Source organism: Saccopteryx leptura, chromosome 5, assembly GCF_036850995.1.
Source record: "Saccopteryx leptura isolate mSacLep1 chromosome 5, mSacLep1_pri_phased_curated, whole genome shotgun sequence".
Taxonomy (NCBI): domain Eukaryota; kingdom Metazoa; phylum Chordata; class Mammalia; order Chiroptera; family Emballonuridae; genus Saccopteryx; species Saccopteryx leptura.
In genome coordinates, this window is record NC_089507.1 from 194625187 (window position 1) to 194647547 (window position 22361).

Here is a 22361-nt window from a genome sequence, read left to right on the forward strand (position 1 = left end):
CCTACTAAATGCAAAAAAAAAAAAAAAAAAAAAAGGAGAAAATCTTAGACAAGCATAAAATGATTTGCTTGTAAGTGATGGTTGACTAAGAGATATAATGAGAGGGATAAGAGGGAAACAGAAAAAAGGAGAGAAAAAATAATATTTAAAGAAGAAAAAAATAAAAATAAAAATAATAAGTAAAAATCTGTTGCATTAAGTGGAGCGAAGACTAAATACAATGGAGACTTTGGGTTGGGAGGAATGCTAGTGAGTTAAAAAGCAATGTAAAAAGTACCCAAAATGCCACAAAAACAAACAAATAAAAGGAAACCAAGAACAAAAGCAGAAAAAAAAAATAAAAAAGAACAAAAAAAAACAAAAAAACTTGAGTCCCAAATTAATTTGTTTGTGATTGAGGATTGAATGGGAGGAAAAGTAAAAGGAGAAAAGAAGAAACGAATAGAAAGGAAAAAATAAGAAAAAGAAAGAAACGAAGGAAGAAAAAAAAGGAAAGGAAAAAAACAAACAAAAAAAACAAACAAAAGGGGAGAGAGTGAGAGTTAAGGGTTTTGGAGTGTAACCCTAAAGGAGAGTAAGGATGAAGAAAAGAAATAAAATGTAACACTCATGGGTAGTGTAGTTCAAGAAAAGGTTAGCATAAGATGGGCAGAGAATAAAAGGACTGAGGTGGAAGAAATACAAATAATAATAAAGGCAATAAGAAAGAAGAAAGACAACAACAACAAAGAATTAGTGGAACAAGTTATAAAGTCTGTGGATTTTTCTTGATTTTGAGAGGTTAACTTCCTTTTTCTTTTCTCTCCCTCTTCCTGGTCGGTGACTCTGTACCCCAGGTTCTGCTTCTGTGTCATGCTTAGGTAGGGATTTGCAGTTGATGGGATTCTATGGCAATGTCATATAATTGGCTTTAGTCTCGCTGGTAGTCAAGGCTTGTTGGCGTTTGTAGAGTCCAACAATGAGAGAGTTTGCTTTCCTGGAGTCTCTCTCCTAGTCTCCCCTTCCTGAATTAGCAGCCTGGTGATCCAGCTATGAGGCTGCCACTGCTTCTATCTGGGGAGTAAGAGGCTCAAAGAGCTGGGAAATCCCCACTCTATCCTCACTCAGCGCAAGGCTCTGGGTAAGGCTCTGGCAGTCAGAGCCTCCAGCGTAATCAGGTGGGGCTGGGAGTCAATTGTTGTCAAGGTGACTGTTCAGCGCCTACCATTCAGTTGGACCACTCAACCCAGGCTTTCCACACTTTGTAGCCTGTTTTGGCTGGGAAGAAGAGGCACTAGTCGCTGCTTGCTGTATAGATCTTAATATTTGCCAAGTCCCTCTTGTTAGGTATATCCCCGAATATGGAGGCTCTGTCAATCAGAAGTTGCCCCCGCCCCTTTAGCAAAAGGCACTGAAAAATATCACGCCTCTTGTCTTGGATCGCTGAACTGGGAGAGATCTTATCAATTAGAGCCCCGTGGGTGCGCAGATTTCGTGGGTTAAGCTAATTTCAGTGATTGGATCCGCAGCTGTGCTCCAGAAAGTATTTCAGGCTGCCTGCGCGCCCCTCCCCCAACGCTTGATTGTTAGCTTGAATGGCTGGGTGAGGTGCCCCGCCCACAGAGAGAATCTCTCGACTAGGAAAGACAGGTTTGGCGCCCCCCCCCCGGACCGCGGCATGGGGCGCGTGCGCGGTTTCTCAGTGCACGCCGGTGGCCGGGGACTCTCCGGACCGCGGCACGGGGCGTGCGCGGTTTCTCGGGGCACGCCGGTGGCCGAGGACTCTCCGGACAGCGGCACAGGGCGCGCGCGCGGTTTCTCGGGGCACGCCTGTGGCCGCGGACTCTCCGGACCGCGGCACGGGGCGCGCGCGGTTTCTCGGGGCACGCCGGATGCTGCCAGTGCCCAGGCTGCCGCTCCCCGAGTGTGGGCGGGCAGTTGAACACGTGGGTTGACTCACCACAGGCGTACTCCCTCCTCGGCAACAGTCCTTTCGCTTTCAGTGTGTGTGTGTAACTCCGGAATGCTCCGAGGATAAATTTTTCTGTTTCTAGTTGATAAATTTGTTGAGATTTTGGGGAGATCTGTTGGACGCGCTGCTCACGGCACCATTTCCGTGACGTCACCACTCATCATTGGTATTTTAATAGAAATCGCATTGAATTTATAAATGCTTTGGGTAATATAGACATTTTAATGATGTTTATTCTTCCTAACCATGAACACAGTATATGCTTCCACTTGTTTGTGTCGTCCTTGATTTCTTTTATCAATGTTTTATAATTTTCTGAGTACAAATCTTTAAACTCCTTGGTTAAATTTACTTCTAGGTACTTTATTTTTTTTGTTGCAGTAGTGAAGGGGATTGTTTTCTTAATTTCTCTTTCAGACAGATCATTGTTGGTGTATAAAAATGCCTCTGATTTCTGAGTGTTAATTTTATATCCTGACACCTTGCTGAATTCATTTATTAGGTCCAGTAGTTTTTTGACTGCACCTTTAGGGTTTTCTATGTACTGTATCATATCATCAGCAAATAATGATAGTTTTACTTCTTTTCTAGTTTGGATGCCTTTTATTTCTTCTTCTTGTGTGATTGCTGTGGCTAGGACTTCCAGAACTATGTTGAATAAGAGTGGTTAAAGGGGGCACCTTTGCCTTGTTCCTGGTCTTAAGGGGATTGCTTTTAACTTTTGTCCATTGAGTATGATGTTGCTGTGGGTCTGTCATAGATGGCCTTTAGTATGTTGTGGTATGTTCCCTGTATTCCCACTTTGCTGAGAGTTTTGATCATAAATGGGTGCTGGATTTTATCAAATGCTTTTTCTGCATCTATTAATATTATCATGTGGTTTTTGTCCTTTTGTTTATGTGATGAATCACATTGATTTGATGTGCAAATATTATACCAGCCTTGCCTTCCCAGAGTAAATCCCACTTGATCATGATGTATGATTTTTTTCATGTATTGCTGGATCTGGTTTGCTAATATTTTGTTGAGAATTTTAGCATCTAAATTCATCAAAGAAATTGGCCTATAGTTTTCTTTCTTTGTGTTGTATTTGCCTGGTTTTGGAATCAGAATTATGCTCGCCTCATAAAAGGAGCTTGGAAGTCTTCCATCCTCTTGGATTTTTTGAAATGGCTTCAGAAGAATAGGAATTAATTCTTTGAATGTTTTGTAGAATTTGCCAGTGAAGCCACCTGGCCCAGGGCTTTTGTTTGTTGGGAGTTTTTTGATAACTGGTTTGATCTCATTTGTTGTAATTGGTCAATTTAGGTTTTCTGATTCTTCCATATTGAATTTTGAGAAATTATATTTTTCAAGGAATTTGTCTATTTCACCTAGGTTGTCTAATTTTTTTTGTGTGTGTATTTTTCTGAAGCTGGAAACGGGGAGAGACAGTCGGACAGACTCCCGCATGCGCCTGCTCAGGATCCACCTGGCACGCCCACCAGGGTCGAAGCTCTGCCCACCAGGGGGCGATGCTCTGCCTCTCTGGGGCGTCGCTCTGCCGCGACCAGAGCCACTCTAGCGCCTGGGGCAGAGGCCAAGGAGCCATCCCCAGCGCCCGGGCCATCTTTTCTCCAATGGAGCCTTGGCTGCGGGAGGGGAAAAGAGAGACAGAGAGGAAGGGGGGGTGGAGAAGCAAATGGGCGCTTCTCCCATGTGCCCTGGCCGGGAATCGAACCCGGGTCCCCCGCACACCAGGCCAACGCTCTACCACTGAGCCAACCAGCCAGGGCGGTTGTCTAATTTTTTGGCATACAGTTCTTCATAGTATTTTCTTACAATCCTTTGTATTTCTGCTGTGTCAGTTGTTACTTCTCCACTTTCATTTCTAATTTTATTTGAGTCCTCTCTTTTTTTTGTGTGTGTGTTTTTCTGTAGTTGGAAATGGGGAGGCAGTCAGACAGACACCCGCCTGCGCCCGACCGGGATCCACCCGGCATGCCCACCAAGGGGTGATGCTCTGCCCATCTGGGGCATCACTCTGTTGTAACCAGAGCCATTCTAGCACCTGAGGCAGAGGCCACGGAGCCGTCCCCAGCGCCCGGGCCAACTTTGCTCCAGTGGAGCCTCGGCTGCGGGAGGGGAAGAGAGAGAGAGAGGAAGGAGAGGGGGAGGGGTGGAAAAACAGATGGATGCTTCTCCTGTGTGCCCTGGCCGGGAATCGAACCCAGGACTCCAAAACGCCAGGCCGACGCTCTACCACTGAGCCAATCGGCCAGGGCAAATCTTCTCTCTTTTTTTCTTGGTGAATCTGGTTAAAGGTTCATCTATCTTGTTTACCTTTTCAAAGAACCAGCTCTTGGCTTCATTGATTCTCTGTATTGATTTTTTAGCCTCTATGTCATTTATTTCCACTCTGATCTTTATTATTTCCTTCCTTCTACTTCTTCTGGGCTTTACTTGCTGTTCTTTTTCTAGTTCTTTTAGATGCAGGGTTAAGTTGTTTATTTGAGCTTTTTCTAGCTTCTTAAGGTATACCTGTAATGCTATGAACTTCCCTTTCAGGACTGCTTTTGCTGTGTCCCATAAATTTTGAGCTGTTGTATGCTGATTTTCACTTGTTTCAAGGAAATATTATATTTCTCTCTTGATTTCATGTTGACCCATTCATTATTTAATAACATGCTATTTAGTGTCCAAGTGTTTGAGTGTTTTTCAGTTTTTCTATTGTAGTTGATTTCTAGTTTCATGCCATTGTGATCTGAGAAGATGCTTGATATGATTTCAATCGTCTTAAATTTATTGAGACTCGTTTCATGTCCTAACATATGGTCTATCCTAGAGAATGTACCATGAGCACTTGAAAAGAATATATATTCTGCTGCTTTAGGGTGAAAGGTTCTGAAGATATCTATTAAATCCAGTTGATCTAGTGTGTCTTTTAAGTCTGCTGTTTCTTTTATTAATTTTCTTTCTAAAGGATCTATCCAGTGATGTTAGTGGGGTATTGAAATCCCCTACTATTATACTATTGCTGTTGATCTTGACCTTTATGTCCATCAAAATCTGCTTTATATATATAGGTGCTGTCATATTAGGTGCATAGATATTTATAATGGTTATCTCTTTCTGTTGGATTGCTCCCTTTATCATTATGTAGTGACCTTCTTTATCCCTTACTATGTAGTCTTTGTTTTAAAGTCTATTTTGTCAGATATAACTATTGATACCCCAGCTTTTTTTTCATTTCCATTTGCACGAAATATTTTTTTCCATCTCCTTACTTTTAGTCGATGTGTATCTTTTGTTTTGAGATGGGTCTCTTGTAGACAGCATATGTATGGGTCCTGTTTTCTTATCCATGCAACTATTGTATGTCTTTTGATTGGAGCATTTAATCCACTTACATTTAAGGTCATTATTGATATATAGTTGTTTATTGCCATTTTATTCTTTAAATCTACATTCCTCTTTTGCTAGATTTTTTTCCTGCTTTGTTCTATTTACACCAGGCCCCTTAACATTTCTTGCAGCATTGGTTTGGTTGTGATGAATTAATTCCTTGAATTTTTTCTTCTGTTTTGGTCTGGGAAGTTTTTTATTTTTCCTTCAATTTTAAATGATAGCCTTGCTGGATAAAGAAGTCTTGGTTGTAGGTTCTTGTTCTGCATTACTTTGAATATTTCTTACCATTTTTTTCTAGTTTCAAGTGTTTCTGTTGAAAAGTCGATGTTATCCTTATGGGGGCTCCTTTGTAGGTGATTGACTGTTTTTCTCTTGCAGCTTTTAATATTCTTTATCTCTTAGCTTTGGTATTTTGATTATGATTTGTCTTGGTGTAGGTATCTTTTGGTTCTTTTTTAATGCGGTTCTCTCTGCTTCTTGAACCTGTATGAGTCTTTCCTGCATCAACTTAGGGAAATTTTCAGCTATAATATTTTCAGTCGGGTTCTCTAACCCTTGTTCTTTCTCTTCTCCTTCAGGAACCCCTATTATGTGGATATTGTTTCTCTTCACGTTGTCACAGAGCTCTCTTAAAGTTTCCTCAGACTTTTTGATCCTGTTTTCTTTCTGCTGTTCTGCTTCTGTGCTTTCACTTATCTTGTCTTCTAAGTCGCTGATTCGATCCTCTGCTTTTTCCCGCCTGCTTTTCATTCCTTCTGGTGTAGTTTTTTTTCTTTTTGTTTGTTTTGTTTTGTTTTTACAGGGACAGAGAGAGAGTCAGAGAGAGGAATAGATAGGGACAGACAGTCAGGAACGGAGAGAGATGAGAAGCATCAATCATCAGTTTTTTGTTGCGACACCTTAGTTGTTCATTGATTGCTTTCTCAAATGTGTCTTTGACTGCAGGCCCTCAGCAGACCGAGTAACCCCTTGCTCAAGCTAGTGACTTTGGGTCCAAGCTGGTGAGCTTTTTGCTCAAGCCAGATGAGCCCACGGTCAAGCTGGTGGCCTCGGGGTCTCGAACTTGGGTCCTCTGCATCCCAGTCCGACGTTCTATCCACTGCGCCACCACCTGGTCAGGCTGGTGTAGTTTTTATTTCTGATATTGTGTTTGTCATTTCTGTCTGGTTCTTTTTTTATGATTTCAGTGTCCTTTTCGATGCTTACAGTTTCCTTATTTAGGTGCTCATTAAGTCCATCCATTGTAGTTTTGAGATCCTTAAGCATCCTAACAATCATTATTTTAAACTCTGCATCTGGTAATTTGATTACTTCAATTTCATCTAGATCTTTTTCTGGAGATTTTACCTGTTGATTCATTCATATGGCTTATGTTCCTCTGTCTTCCCATTGTTTCTGTTAGGGTTTGTAGGCTTGTTCGAGTTGTGGTCTCCTTAATTAGTAGAGCTGCTTTTCTGTTTTCTATATCTTAATTGGGTCATGTGTGAGGAGCCTTTCCTTAAAAGGTCACTCAAACAAGGGTTGTTAGGTCCTGAAGTGATGCTCTTGGTATCTGGCCTCTGGATATGCCCTCCCTGGATCTTCTTGGCTGAAACTTGGCTCAGAACAGAGGGTGTCACTGCCTATGACTGGCCCTTATATACCTTTTTAGAGCAATAGGCAATCCAGATCCTGTGGCTGCCTCTGCTGAGCCCAGGTGCCATTGTTAATATCTAGTTAGGCTGGCTTTTATCAATACTTTTGGCCTGGAGGATGTTCATTTAAATGTTCAGGTTCCCCTGAGATCTGCTTTCTGCCGCCTCTTATTGGTGGCTACTTGTTGGGCTTAGTACTATAAGTCAGGAGTTAGGTAAGGTATTGGATGTGGCTTGCCCCTTAGCCTCAGGTGTCATTCTATCCAACCTATTTTATTATTTTATTTTATATTTTTCTTTATTTTCAGCCCTCAGAAGGGTGTGGCCTTTGTGTTCCCGAGGTATGCTTTATCTGCAGGCCCGCCACCACTGCTGCTGCTGCCTTGGGCATTCAGGCATGGGTGTTGCCAGTGCCGGCCCGCTGCTGCAGTTGCTACAGCTTCCGCCTTGCCTCCATGGGTGGGACTGTGTTTTTATTCCTGGTCTGCAAGCCTTGGCCCCATGGGGGCAGGACTGCATTCACATACTTGGGCCACAGCCACTGCTGGCTTCTGCCTTCTGCCCCCGCTGACGGGACATGGGGACATGCTCCTGCCTCCCGCCGCCAACAGCCCTTCGGTGAGCATTCAGCAGTGTGGGTGTGGTGTTGTAGCTCAGACCTCAGCACTCAATACTCTATCCCTGACAGGCTCTCTGCTTCTAAGCAACTCTGCTCTGATTGTAGCAAGAGAGCTTGTTTGGCTGGTGACCTGCTTCTCTTTATTGGTACTGCTGGTTCCAGGAAAAATACTTTAGATTTGGGTAGTGATTCATCCCAGGGGTTAGAGTGGCTGTCCCTCAAAGTGTTTCTCCCTGTGTCTCCTAGATTACACTCTCTTCCTGCTACTCTGGTCTTCTCAGCTCTCCCCATCCCCCAGAGTCCCGGGTGAGTGGTTGTGAAAGAGGTTTTCTGCACGGTCCTTTTAAGACGAATCCTGGGTCTGAGGAATCTGTCTCTTTCTCGCAAACAGTATCCTCACTTGTTTCGCAGCTAAATACTGTTTGTATACCTCTTCTAGGCTCCTGGGCTTCAGGCTGGGGCTTCGGTCCTGGGGCCCAGGACCCTCCCCTGTTCAGAAAACTCCCCTCCTGCCACACGAGTCCCTCCAGGCTGCTACTCATTCCCAGGAGCTGGGCAGCCCTTTCTGCATTTCTGCTTTTCCTACCAGTCTATGTGGCTTCTTTGGTGATCTTTGGTTATAGATTCCTCTTGGTTTAGCCCAAAGTTGGTTTTTCCAGATGATTGTTCTTAAAATTAAGTTGTAAACCACTTTGGTTCTGGGAAGTGGAAGTTGGAACGTCCACCTACTCCATCACCATCTTGCCGCTCCCAAAACTACTCTTAAGGTTCACCCTTTAATTAGCTTTTTGACCTGGCTCCTTTAGGTGACTCAGCAATGCCTTGCTCCAAAATATACTTGTTTCAATTGTTCTTTTCCTTAAATATTTTCCCCAGTTTATCTGAGAGTTTTCTATGTATGAAAAGTATGAATAAAAATGCTACTGTTATGATTATTCCCATTATTCTATTATTTCAGCATTTATAGTTGACATTTGAATAACACGAGGATTAGGGTTACTGACTCCCTGTGCAATTAAAAATTTGTCTATAGCCTGACCAGGCGGTCGTGCAGTGGATAGAGCATCAGACTGGGATGCTGAGGACCCAGGTTCGAGACCCTGAGGTCGCCAGCTTGAGCGTGGGGTCATCTAATTTGAGCAAAAAGCTCACCAGCTTGGACCCAAGGTTGCTGGCTCAAGCAAGGGGTTACTCAGTCTGCTGAAGGCCTGTGTTCAAGGCACATATGAGAAAGCAATCAATGAACAACTGTGTCGCAATGCACAACAAAAAACGAATGATTGATGCTTCTCATCTCTCCGTTCCTGTCTGTCTGTCCCTGTCTATCCCTCTCTGACTCTCTCTCTGTCTCTGTAAAAAAAAAAAAATTGTGTATAACTTTTTACTCCTCCAAAAGTTAAACACATTATAATACCCTACTGTTGACCCAGAAGTCTTACCAGTAACAAACATTTAATAAACACATATTTTGTATATGTACAATATGCTGTATTCTTACAGTAAAGTTAGCTAGAGAAAAGAAAATGTTAAGAAAATTATAAGGAAGAGAAAATACATTTGCAGTATTTATTGAAAATAATCTGTTTAAGTGAACCTGCACAGTTAAAACCTGTTTAACGATCAATTGTACTTCTAAAATTAATAATGTAGATTCTGTGCACTTTTAATATTAGTTGTATATCTTACATCATAATGCTGAAAGGACCTAGTAGTACTTTCATCTAACCTTGTAATTGTATAATTAACTGAGGTCAGAGAGGACAAGTCCTTGGCCAGAATTATATAGTGCATTAGTAAAGAGAAAGGCTAAACCCAGGTCTAACTGCTCAGTGCATGCTGCCTTAAGAAAACAAGTAATTAAAATTAATGCATATTTTTTGTTTAAGGAATCATGATGAACTTGAACCATCTTTCAAAACAAAAGATAAAAGAGTAAGTTATAATATCCCAGTATGTCTATTAAAACCAGTATTTCTTTTAATAATTTTTCAATAAAGATTATACAGAACAAGAAAACAGAAATAACTGAATAATTTGTTTCCTCAGAGATTATCCATGTTCCCATTATTGACTCTTCTTAATGTCCTCTGAGCTATTGTAATCATCTAGTAATAGATGTGACTTTACTTTCTTTGATTGTGATAGGTTATGTCTCTATGGAAGTAAGCTGTTTTGCTGTTTTAACTTTTAATTAACATTGACAACAAAATACAAATCTTGATCTCTGATGTGGATTTCCAAGTGACTTTCGTGGACAGGTTTTAATACCAGGTAGATTAGTATTGCTAATAATAAGATGAAGAAATTAATCTTCCTGTTTTTTGTGGGTTTTTTTGTTTGGTTTAACTTACTTTGCATAACGTAAAAGACACATTTCTTCATTTATTTCAAGGATTCTCTCTCTTTTTAAATAGATTATAACAAGTCATAAAAATAAAAACCTCTTTAGTGATACTGACACAGAATACAGATGTGATGATGATGTCAAGACCGATATTAGCTGGCTAAGAGAATCAAAATCAAAACCACAGCTCATAAAATATAGCAGAAATAAAAGTGTGAAGAAGAAACAGAAAAGTGGGAAATCAAGTAAGAAATCACTTTATAAAAAATGTTGCAAATGATTTTACTATTTCAACTAAACTATATATAAAATGCTTTGCCGGTTGATAAGTATATTTTTGTATGTTGATAGTATTTTTATCATATAGCCTTATGAATAGAAAAAGAGTGAAAGCAATATACAAACACTATAGCATTTTTTCTTTTTGTTTTATTATTTTTGGTAATATGGTCATATATATTCATATATATATATATATATATATATATATGAAAAAAAATTTTAAGTGAAAGGAGGGGAGATAGTGAGACAGATTCCATCATGCACTCAGACCAAGATCCACCCAGCAACTTCTGTCTGGGGCCAATGCTAGAATCAGTGGAGCTTATCAATGCCTGAGGCCAATGCTTAGGTCAACTGAGCTATCCTAAGCGCCCAGGGCTGATGCTTGAACCAGTCGAGCCATTGGTTATGAGAGGGGAAGAGAGAGAGGGAGGGGAAGAGAAACAGATGGTCGCATCTCATGTGTGCTCTGATTGGGGATTGAACCTGAGACATCCACATGTCAGACCGACACTCTATCCACTGAGCAGACTGGCTAAGGTTGGTAATGTGGTTATATTTAAATTGTTTTTTAAAAGTGGGATCTCAGGTACACAAAATAATTTATTTTAATCTTTGGTTCATGACATACTTTCATCATTTTTCTATTCATGGCCTATTATTCAGATATTAGGTATTTATTGTGAATAATGTATTAAGTACTCATGAATCCAACACCATAAACAAAATCAAAGCTTGGATAACATTCTCCTTCCCCACCATACTCAACACACATACTTTTTAGAAATTCATATAGATGCAATAAAAATGTATTGAAAGGAAAATAATTTTCTCGCAGAAATATTTTTGCCTAAATCTTTCACAAAATGTTTTTTCTAGCATATAGCTTCTGCTTTATCTAGAAAATCTCTTGAAATAGTTGGATAAGAGTTTGAGGTATGGGTTTTTTGGAGTAGAATTAATGACCATTTTTACATCAGTTAACATCAATTTCAATGTTTACTAAAACAATTTGTTTTCAGGGAATCAGGTTTTTTAAAAATTTAAATCATTTTGTATTTTTAAATTTGTTGATATATTAGTTTTAGGTATACACTCCACTGATTAGAAATTATATAACTGAGTGATCATCCTGATAAATCTTGTACCCATCTGACACCATACATAGTTATTAGAAATTATTGACCATATTCCCTATGTTGTACTTTACGTCCCATGACTATTCTGTAACAATAAATTTGTATGTCTTAATCCCTTTACCTTTTTTACCCATTTCCTCCCCCCCCCCCCAATCTGGCAACCATCAAAATGTTCCCTGTGTCAGTCTGTTTCTGTTCTGCTTCCTTGTTTGTTGCTTTTTTATAGATTCACTTATTGATATATATATTTATTGCCATTTTATTAATATTTTTAATCTTTTTTTCTCCTTAAAGAAGACCCCTTAAAATTTTATGTAAAACTGGTTTGGTGATGATGAAATCCTTTAGCTTTTACTTGTCTGGTCTGGGAAGCTCATGATATGTCCTTCAATTCTAAATGATAGTTTTGCTGGATAATCTTGGTTGTAGGTCCTTGCTTTATATCACTATGAATATTTCATGCCAGTCCCTTCTGGCTTGCAAAGTTTCTGTTGAGAAATCAGCTGACAGTCTTATGGAAGCTCCCTTGTAGGTAACTAAACTTTGTTTTTGTTGCTTTTAAGCTTACCTTTAACCTTTGACACTTTAATTACGATGTGTCTTACTGTAGGCTACTTTGGGTTCATTTTGTTTGGGATTCTCTATGCTTCCTGGACTTGTATGTCTATTTCTTTCACCAGGTTAGGGAAGTTTTTGTAATTATTTTTTCAAATACGTTTTCAATTTCTTGCTCTCTCTCTTCTTCTTACATCACCCCCCATGATGCAAATGTTGGTAATCTTAAAGTTGTCCCAGAGGCTCCTTACACTATCTTCATTTTTTAAATTCTTTTATCTGAAAATTGCTTTTATTTCAGAATAAAAATAATCAGTGGCAACCTGTGAAGGTAGGGGAAGGTGGGTAAAACTTTAAGAAGAAGTAAAAAATCCCGGGTTCGATTCCCGGCCAGGGCACACAGGAGAAGCGCCCATTTGCTTCTCCACCCCTCCGCCGCGCTTTCCTCTCTGTCTCTCTCTTCCCCTCCCGCAGCCAAGGCTCCATTGGAGCAAAGATGGCCTGAGCGCTGGGGATGGCTCTGTGGCCTCTGACTCAGGCGCTAGAGTGGCTCTGGTAGCAACATGGCGACGCCCAGGATGGGCAGAGCATCGCCCCCTGGTGGGCGTGCCGGGTGGATCCCGGTCGGGCGCATGCGGGAGTCTGTCTGACTGCCTCTCCCCGTTTCCAGCTTCAGAAAAATGAAAAATAAATAAATAAATAAATAAATAAATAAATAGAAGAAGTAAAAATAGAGATATGGAAATGAATTTTGGCATGTGTTTAGAAATGATGCTGAATCTTGAAAACAGATGAGGTCAATCAATATGTATATGGAAAAGAAGCAGCAAGATTATCATAAATAAAAGAGAAGTATGAAATAGCATAGTGTGCTCACAGAACACAGTATTGTAGTAATTAAACGTTGATCAAACTTGTGGGAAAATGTTCAAAGATGCACCTAGATCTAGTCATATAGTGAGTGGACTTTGACACACTGGATAAACATAAGATTCACATGCTTTCAGGGAGCTTACAGTTTAGTGGGAAAATGTATAAATAAAGACATTTATAACAAAGTAGAAGATTAGAGATCTTGGAGAGACAAGAAAAGTTAGAATATTATATAATTAGTAAATACTTTTAAAGTTGAACTTCTGAGTGAACTGTTTTGGTTAAGTGGCTGAATGACAACAAATCTATAGGTCTGAGCTGTCTTATTGCCAAGATTGGGAAGAATCTTTCTTCCAGAATTTCATTGCTTTCTTTGCTTAGACAATTCTATTTCTTAGGCTTCAGGGAATATTTAGGAAGTTGAAATTGTGCTTGAAAGGCATAAAAGGGTAAATAGGGACTTAAAGCCACTCTCAAGACTATGGATTAATTTTAGACAAAGTAAGTCATAGATTTTTACATATGACATGGCTCTGTTTTATAAAAGTTCATTATATTATTTAGGGATATATATCTGTGAATGAAAATGTTTTTGAGATCAAGTGCATGAGAACCATTTCAGGATAGTGATTACTTTCAGCAGAGGGGATATGGAGGATCACATAAGCAAGTACACACAAATAGATTCAACATTTTTCACAATCTAGTTCTTAAACTTAATGGTAGACTCTCCTGGATATTAACTTCATAATTTGTTACATATTCTCTTGTATATTTAAAAAGTTTTATAATATAAAATAAAAGAAGTTTGTAATTCCTATCATATTAATACTATAGAGTTAAAGTTACCAATGTTAATTTAGCCTCAAATCACCTTGAAATTTAAAGTTTGAGTTTAAAGATGTATATTTAACTTATATGCAGAAATACTCTAACAAGCTTTAATGCCAGTTTTTATCCATTTGAAAATTTTAATCTTATTTTCTTGAATTGCAGGACCATCTTTGGAAAGAGAACTACCAACTTCTAAAATGGTAAAACTCAAGTTTGTGTTCAACCCTTTAAAATCATTTTTCTCCTTGTCATGAAAAATGTTCACTTGCCATCTCATGATTTTATCCTTGTTGTTACTTGTTTTCTATAGTTTGTCTTTGCACCCTTACTCCTATCTTCTGCCTTTTTGAATCATGTTATCGTATTTTAGTTCTATTTTATTATGTGATGATATTTTTTGATAGCTTTTTCTTTCTCTTTTTTATTTAAGTTAGGTAATATAAATCAGGCTTCTCAACACTTTAATGACAGGGATAAAAAAAGTGGTAGAGAAGATACTTGGAATGGAAATGTAAAGTCTAGTCTTTTAAAATATGTTTAACTGGAAGTTTGTGCTTCTTAATTCCCATTCCATTTGTCCTACCTCCCACCCCTGCCCCTTTCGCAACCATCAGTTTATTCTCTGTATGAGTTGGTTTCTGTTGCATTCTGTTTTGTTTTTGAGATTACATGGATAATTAAATCATATGGTGTTTGTTTTTCCTTGTCCAATTTATTTCACTTAATATTCTCTAGGTTCACTCATGTTGTTGCAAATAGCAAGATTTGAGTTCTTTTGTTTTTTATGGCTAAGTAATATTCTAGTGTATTCTAGTCTTTTTTTAATTCTCTCTCTCTAGTCATGTAAAAATGTTAATCAGGAATCTATTTCTAGAGATATTTTATGTAGGTGTATCACATTTTTAATTTTATAGCAAATAACTTATATTTCTTATAACTCAAATATTGATATAATATTTAGGAATTTTTCTCCCAAAGACACCCAAGAAAAACATCACCAAAAAGGGAGATGAAACCATTCCAGATGGAAGAACCAGACTTCCACGAAGAGCAGCAAACACTAAAAAAAATTATAAAGATCTCTCAAATTCAGAATCAGAATGTGAACAAGAAGTTTCACAATTCCTGAAAGAGAAATTTCTAGTAAAGGTAAATAGAAAAAATTCAGATTACTAATTTTTAAAAGCCTCTTAGATACTAAATATAGAATATATTTTGGTAAAATGACATTTTTGTAAAAATGTCAAAGTTATCTGTTCACTCTAAGATTCAGCCCTGTATGAGAATCACCAGGGTCAGCAACCAACACTCTGAGTGCACTGCCAGCATTTTTTGGATATTGTGTTCTGAGCACAGTTAAGTTAGACTAGACCAGGGGTCGGGAATCTTTTTGGCTGGAAAAGCCATGAATGCCACATATTTTAAAATGTAATTCCATGAGAGCCATACAATGACCCATGTACATTATGCATTATCCAATAAAAATTTGGTGGTGTCCCGGAGGACAGCTGTGATTGGCTCCAGCTACCCGCAACCATGAACATGAGTGGTAGGAAATGAATGGATTGTAATACATGAGAATGTTTTATATATATATATATATATATATATATTTTTTTTTTTTTTTTTTTCCTTTTCTGAAGTTGGAAACAGGGAGGCAGTCAGACTCCCGCATGCACCTGACCGGGATCCACCTGGCACACCCACCAGGGGGCGATGCTCTGCCCATCTTGGGGCGTCGCTCTGCCACAATCAGAGCCATTCTAGCACCTGAGGCAGAGGCCACAGAGCCTTCCTCAGCGCCCGGGCAAACTGCTCCAGTGGAACCTTGGCTGCGGGAGGGGCCAAGAGAGAGACAGAGAGGAAGGAGAGGGGGAGGGGTGGAGAAGCAGATGGGCACTTCTCCTGTGTGCCCTGGCCGGGAATCGAACCCGGGACTCCCGCACGCCAGGCCGACACTCTACCACTGAGCCAACCGGCCAGGGCCGAGAATGTTTTATATTTTTAACGTTATTTTTTTAATTAAAAATTTGTCTGTGAGCGAGATGCAGCCATCAAAAGAGCCACATCTGGCTTGTGAGCCATAGGTTCCCGACCCCTGGACTAGACTAATGCAGTTCTGCAAGTTAGATGTAGTAAATGCACTTTTGACTTAACCATATTTTCTGCTTACAATGGGTTTATTGGGACATGCTCCATTGTAAATTGAGAAGCATCTGTACTTTATAGATTTGACTTCTTAAAATCTTGTAAGTACTTTCCCTGGCCGGTTGGCTCCATGGTAGAGCGTTGACCCAGTGTGTGGATGTCCTAGGTTTGATTCCAGGTCAGGGCACACAGGAGAAGTGACCAGCTGCTTTTCTACCCCTTCCCCTCCTCCTTTTCTCTCTCTCTTCCCCTCCCACAGCCATGGCAGGATTGGTTTAAGTGCATTAGTCCCAGGTACTGAGGATGGCTCCATCGAGCCTCTGCCTCAGGTGCTAAAAAATAGATCTGTTGTGAGCATGGCCCCAGACAGGAGTTGCTGGGTGGAGCCCAGTTGGGGTGCATGTGGGAGTCTGTATCTCCCCTCTTCTCACTTGGAAAAGAAGAAAAAAAATTTCATAAGTACTGTAGGTGACTAGTAAGTACTATTATTGTCTCATTTTACAAATGAGAAAATTGAGGCTCAAAGAGATGAAGGAACTTGCCTAGCACCAGCACAGCAGGAAGTAGTAAAACAAAGATTTGAATTTAGAGTCTGTCATTAGAGGTAGTTCTCTTGCCATTCTGCTGTTCTGATTTTAAGTCCTTAAACCACCATATCCCCTTGTTGATAACCTTGTTATCTCTTACCAGAAAAACATTAATGACTTTTGTATGTATAGTTTATCATGATATTTTCTATCACTTCCTACTTTAATTTACTATACATACAGTCAGGTAAGTCTTTCCAGCTCACCCTCTCACCGTCTTTAAAGAAAAACCCTGAATATCTATCACCATGTTGTCAGACATTCCAAGCATCAAAATACCTTTCTAAACTATTTCCCTTCCTCCCCAGTGCTGTAACAATCAGAATAACCTTGTGCTTCCCTACGGTGTCAGCAGTCCTTGTCCTCTCAGTGTGCCTCTCTTGGTATCTTCCTGTACAGATTCCTGAGCTGTGGAATCCAGGAACTCTCTCTGCTTTCCCTAAACTGAATATAATCTCCTTTGAACCCTTAGGGTGTTTTATTTTATTTTATTTTTTTATTTTATTATTATTTTTTTTACAGAGACAGAGAGTCAGAGAGAGGGATAGATAGGGACAGACAGACAGGAACCGAGAGATGAGAAGTATCAATCATTAGTTTTTCATTGCGAGTTGCAACACCTTAGTTGTTCATTGATTGCTTTCTCATATGTGCCTTGACTGAGGGCCTTCAGCAGACCAAGTAACCCCTTGCTCGAGTCAGCGACCTTGAGTCCAAGCTGGTGAGCTTTTGTTCAAACCAGATAAGCCCACACTCCAGCTGGCGATCTCGGGGTCTCGAACCTGGGTCCTCTGCATCCCAGTCCGACGCTCTATCCACTGCATCACCGCCTGGTCAGGCTTATTTGTATTTCTTATGATATTTATTATAGTGTATGTATTATATTTTCTTGTGAATTTGTCATGTCTTCTAGTATTAGTCTTTTACCGCTTACATTATGACTCCTGCTATGTTCATTTGTAGTAATACAAGATATTTAATAAATATGCCAATGTAATTTAGTCTCATGTGCCCAAATAGTATAAATTACTTGTATTCTAGTATAATTTGAAAGTTATCAATATATTTAGGAGAATATACAGTCCAAAAGTAAAACCGTGAAGCTGCCAAAGAAAGCACAGAATTCCTTCTCTGCCAAGACACAAAAGGATCTATCAAAAGAATGGGCAAACTCATCTCTGCTAAAAAATACAATAGGAGATAATAGCCTTGACTCATCTCCTGTATCTTTATCTGGGAGTTCATCATCTATAAAAGTAATGAGAGGTCAGTATCTTTTTTTTAGTTAAATATTTAATACTTCTTTTGTGTGTATGAGAGAGACAGAGGGACAGATAGACGGGAAGGGAGAGAGATGAGAAGCATCAGTTCTTTATTGTGGCACCTTAGTTGTTCATTGATTGCTTTCTCATATGTGCCTTGACCAGGGGGCTACAGCAGAGCGAGTGACCCCTTGCTCAAGGCAGTGACCATGGGGTCATGTTTATGATCCCATGCTCAAGCCAGTGACCTTGGGCTTTCAAACCTGGGTCCTCTGCGTCCCAGTCCGACACTGCCACTGCCTGGTCAGGCTAATATTTAATAACTTTTATTATAACTCTAATTATATGGAAACATAATTTGAAGAGTAATTTTGAGGGGTATATTAAGTTATAGGTAGTCAGATATTTTTTTTTTTAACTAGTTAATGCTCAGAACTTGTCTTTGCTAAGTAGACTTAGGGACAATTCTACTATGACACTCAAGTTGTTCATGTTTGTACTTTTTATAGCTTTCAGTTCCTTTAAATTCTGTTTTAAAACAGTGGTTTTCAACTTTTTTACAGTTGGGGACCAGTGAAAATAGAATTATTTGGGGGACTGCTAGGGCAGAAATTACCCTGAGCACGAGCAGATTCGACTAAGATCATTGGGTGTATAATCTTCATATAACAGCCGGGTGGTTGGTTACCTTTCATGAACCAGAACCGGTTTGGGGACTGACAGTTGAAAAACACTGTTTTAAAGCATTTCTCAGTGTCCATAACTTCAGTTAAATGTTAAAGACTTTAATCAGTTAACATATATACTTCCTCTAAAGTAGCTATTTTCTTTTCTTCTTTCCCAAGTGGGAGGAGGGGAGATAGAAAGACTCCCTCTCCCTCATGTGCCCCAACCAGGATCCACCTGGCGACCCCCATCTGGAGCCATGCTTGCAACCAAACTATTTTTAGCACCTGAGGCTCTACAGAGCTTTCCTCAGTGCCTATTGCTGATGTACTTGAACCAATAGAGCCATGGCTGCAGGAGGAAAAGAAAGAGCTATAGGAGAGGTGGAAAAGCAGATGGTCACTTCTCTGTGCCCTGACCGGAAATTGAACCCGGGACACCCACACACTGGGCTGATGCTCTGTCATTGAGCCAATTGGCCAGAGTATTGTTCTTTTTTAGAATATTTTCATTATGCTTGGGACCACACTCATTTCAGATAAGCACATACTTAGAAGACAGATGCACATGCCAAGATTTATTCTGAAAACTGAGAATTCATATAAAGATTTATTTAAGTCATCAATTTCCTCATATGTAGGATTGAGGCCAAATAATTTCCCTAGCCCTTCCAACCATAAAATTCTGTGACTTTATTATGTAACAGTATTGGCTATGATGTCAAAACACTCAGGTTGCTCATTAAAGTGAGGCCATACTATAGATAATTTTGTTTGGAAAATGTTTTGAATGTTCTTATGATTACATTTTAAATGCAGCCATTTAATTTTTTCAGTCTTACATTTTAAACATAATTTTGTCTTAGTGAAAGCTTATCCTTTTTAACTCATTTATGCTTGAGGTTGAAATTTTTGAAATTCAGTTCTTCAAAAATTTCCCAAAAATTCACATCATTTTTTTTTTGTTTGTTTGTTTTTTTTTTTTTTTTTTTCTGAAGCTGGAAACGGGGAGAGACAGACAGACTCCTGCATGCGCCCGACCGGGATCCACCCCGCACGCCCACCAGGTGCGACACTCTGCCCCTCCGGGGCGTCGCTCTGTTGCGACCAGAGCCATTCCAGCGCCTGGGGCAGAGGCCAAGGAGCCATCCCCAGCGCCCTGGTCATCTTTGCTCCAATGGAGCCTCGGCTGCGGGAGGGGAAGAGAGAGACAGAGAGGAAGGAGAGGGGGAGGGGTGGAGAAGCAAATGGGCGCTTCTTCTGTGTGCCCTGGCCGGGAATCGAACCCGGGACTTTTGCACGCCAGGCCGACGCTGTACCACTGAGCCAGCCGGCCAGGGCCTCACATCAGTTTTTGACAAGCTCCCAGTGTGTCAGTATCTGCAGCAGGACTAACTCTGTGCACCATGTGATAACATGTGCCTTCAGTAGGCAGACGTGTGAAAAATCAAGTCTGGTGATGACCTTGAGCAGTAGGATATAAGTAACTGCCAATACCTTTCCAGTAATAGAACACAAGGCATAAATGGGTTAACTACAGCTAAGACTTAAGGATTTGATAAATTACTGTACTCTTAGAGTTTAAAGTAATCATACTATTTCTAAAGCAGACATCAGTAACACCTGCCATCTGTTTTTGTTTGTGTTTTGTGAGGCAATATAGGTACAGAGAAAAGAACAGAATGGGATTTTACTAAGGATCATGACTGTATAACAAAATCCAAATCACCCAATGCAAAAACTTCATCACCTGAATCCTTAAACAGTGTATGTGGAGTTGGAGGTCCAAAAAAGTCACCAAAAATCACTAAGAAAAATGTATTATGTGCAAGAGAAAGTTGCTCACCACTTCCAAAATCATTTTCTTTGGTAAGATTATATATATAATATTTTTCCTTAATCAGAAGTGGGTAGATCATTTTCTTCTAATCAAATAATGCTTTGCTTATCTACTTAGCTTAAGGTTTTGTTTCTTGTCTGGGGAAAATGAGGAACCTAGTGATAAGTAAAATAGCTTCAGTGAACCTAATAGGCTGATTATAACTGCTGTACAGGAGGAAGGTGGTGGTATGAGAAGTACAGAGTACTGGGAGAGTAATGTGATAAAGAGTGTTCATTTCCAAAGATGTGCTGCATGCCTATTTGTCTACACATCAAAACTACATAATTTATTTTCTAGATTTGAATGGGCTTAATCCTGTAATACTGACACTTCTTTAAAATCTTACCCTAACTCAAATCTTACCCTAACTCAAAGTCTGTAACCTTTAGTTACTAAATCACAAGTTCACAAAGCAAATAGATGAGAATTGTAGTTGAAAACAGTATGACTACAGCATTTGCTTTAGAGTTTTGAAAGGAACTTTAAAACTAGTAGGTAAATGATAACAAATAATATATTGAAAAATTCCTCTTGTGTTATGTAAGTATGCTCTAAAGTCTTTTAAAAAGACATTACAAATAGGAATCAATTATAGGTTAAAGTGAGATAGTTAAAAATGCAATGTTTACGAGGAGTAGATTTGTATTTTGAGTTATGCTATTTTTTTTTAAGTTGTGGATACTTTGGTACCAGTTTATAACTCCCCAACCTACATTTTAGCTTAGGTTGTATTGATGGCTTAATTTGGAGAATTTTGAAGTAGAAAAGTTATCTGATAGCCAAGATAATGTAGTTCACTATAACTCAGTACAGTTGAGTGTTTTGAGTCAGAATTGCATTTAAATCCTGGCTCCACTATATGTTGCCTATGTAACATTTTACAAGTTGGTGATTCCTTCTGCACTTCAGTTTTCTCATCTGTAAAATGGGGCTGTGAACATTAAATAGGCTGATTATATAAGCATAATACCTGATACATTGTAAAACTCAAATATTTACATAGTAAGTTATTCTGATATGTATTAACCTCTATATACAAAGAGGGAATTGACAGTTCAGAACATCTATATAGCCAAGATCTAAAACCTCTAATAACAACCTTCTGTCCTACTACTTTAAACTGAATGTTTTTATTCCTGGAAGGTTTCTATTTATATTCTTTTATTCTGTTTAACTAGTAGTTTTGACGCACCATATTTTTCAAACTACATTTTACATGAAACCTCCAATGTCCCAAGCAGATAAAAATGGAACTATACTGTTTGGAGCAGATAGATAATCTAAATCCTAGCCTCCTCAGCTCTCCTCCCATAACCCCACAGGACCTTTGCAGGGCTCTCAATTTCTGCAGGCCATGAAAAAGTTTCCCACTAGATCCCTGGTTGGCGAACTGCGGCTTGTGAGTCACATGTAGCTTTTTGGCCCCTTGAGTGCGGCTCTTCCACCAAATACCACGTGTGGGCGCTACTTTGATAAGGAATGTACCTACCTATATAATTTAAGTTTAAAAAATTTGGCTCTCAAAAGAAATTTCAATCGTTGTACTGTTTATATTTGGCTCTGTTGACTAATGAGTTTGCCGACCACTGCCTAGACCAGGGGTCTCCAAACTACGGCCCACGGGCCACATGCGGCCCCCTGAGGCCATTTATCCGGCCCTGCTGCACTTCCGGAAGGGGCACCTCTTTCATTGGTGGTCAGTGAGAGACGCAAAGCATGGCATCGCTCACATACTGTACTACTTCCAGTGACGTGGGATGCACGCCTCACGGCTCCGGAAGTACGTCACATCACTTGTTACATCTGGCAGTGACAAATATGGAACCGGACATTGACCATCTCATTAGCCAAAAGCAGGCCCGTAGTTCCCATTGAAACACTGGTCAGTTTATTGATTTAAATTTACTTGTTCTTTACTTTAAATATTGTATTTGTTCCTGTTTTGTTTTTTTACTTTAAAATAAGATATGTGCAGTGTGCATAGGGATTTGTTCATAGTTTTTTTTTATAGTCTGGCCCTCCAATGGTCTGAGGGACAGTGAACTGGCCCCCTGTGTAAAAAGTTTGGGGACCCCTGGCCTAGACTATCATCCCATGGTCTTTTGTCAGTATTGTTCTATCAGCCTTACTTTCCCTGAATCCTGTATCCTTTCCGTACCCCATCCTTCAAATCCTAAAACCTAGGTAATTACCACCCAC

The 22361-nt window shown here is 39.6% G+C and overlaps 1 protein-coding gene across 1 annotated transcript in view; it reads left to right on the forward strand.

The window, feature by feature from the left end:
• The window catches only part of SYCP2 (synaptonemal complex protein 2), a 92946-nt gene that overhangs the window by 63141 nt on the left and 7444 nt on the right, over positions 1-22361 (forward strand). The window contains 7 exon segments of the mRNA XM_066386601.1: positions 9478-9523; positions 10006-10180; positions 13781-13818; positions 14597-14767; positions 16327-16329; positions 17424-17619; positions 19944-20149. Of these exon segments, the coding sequence (XP_066242698.1) occupies positions 9478-9523; positions 10006-10180; positions 13781-13818; positions 14597-14767; positions 16327-16329; positions 17424-17619; positions 19944-20149 (835 nt within the window).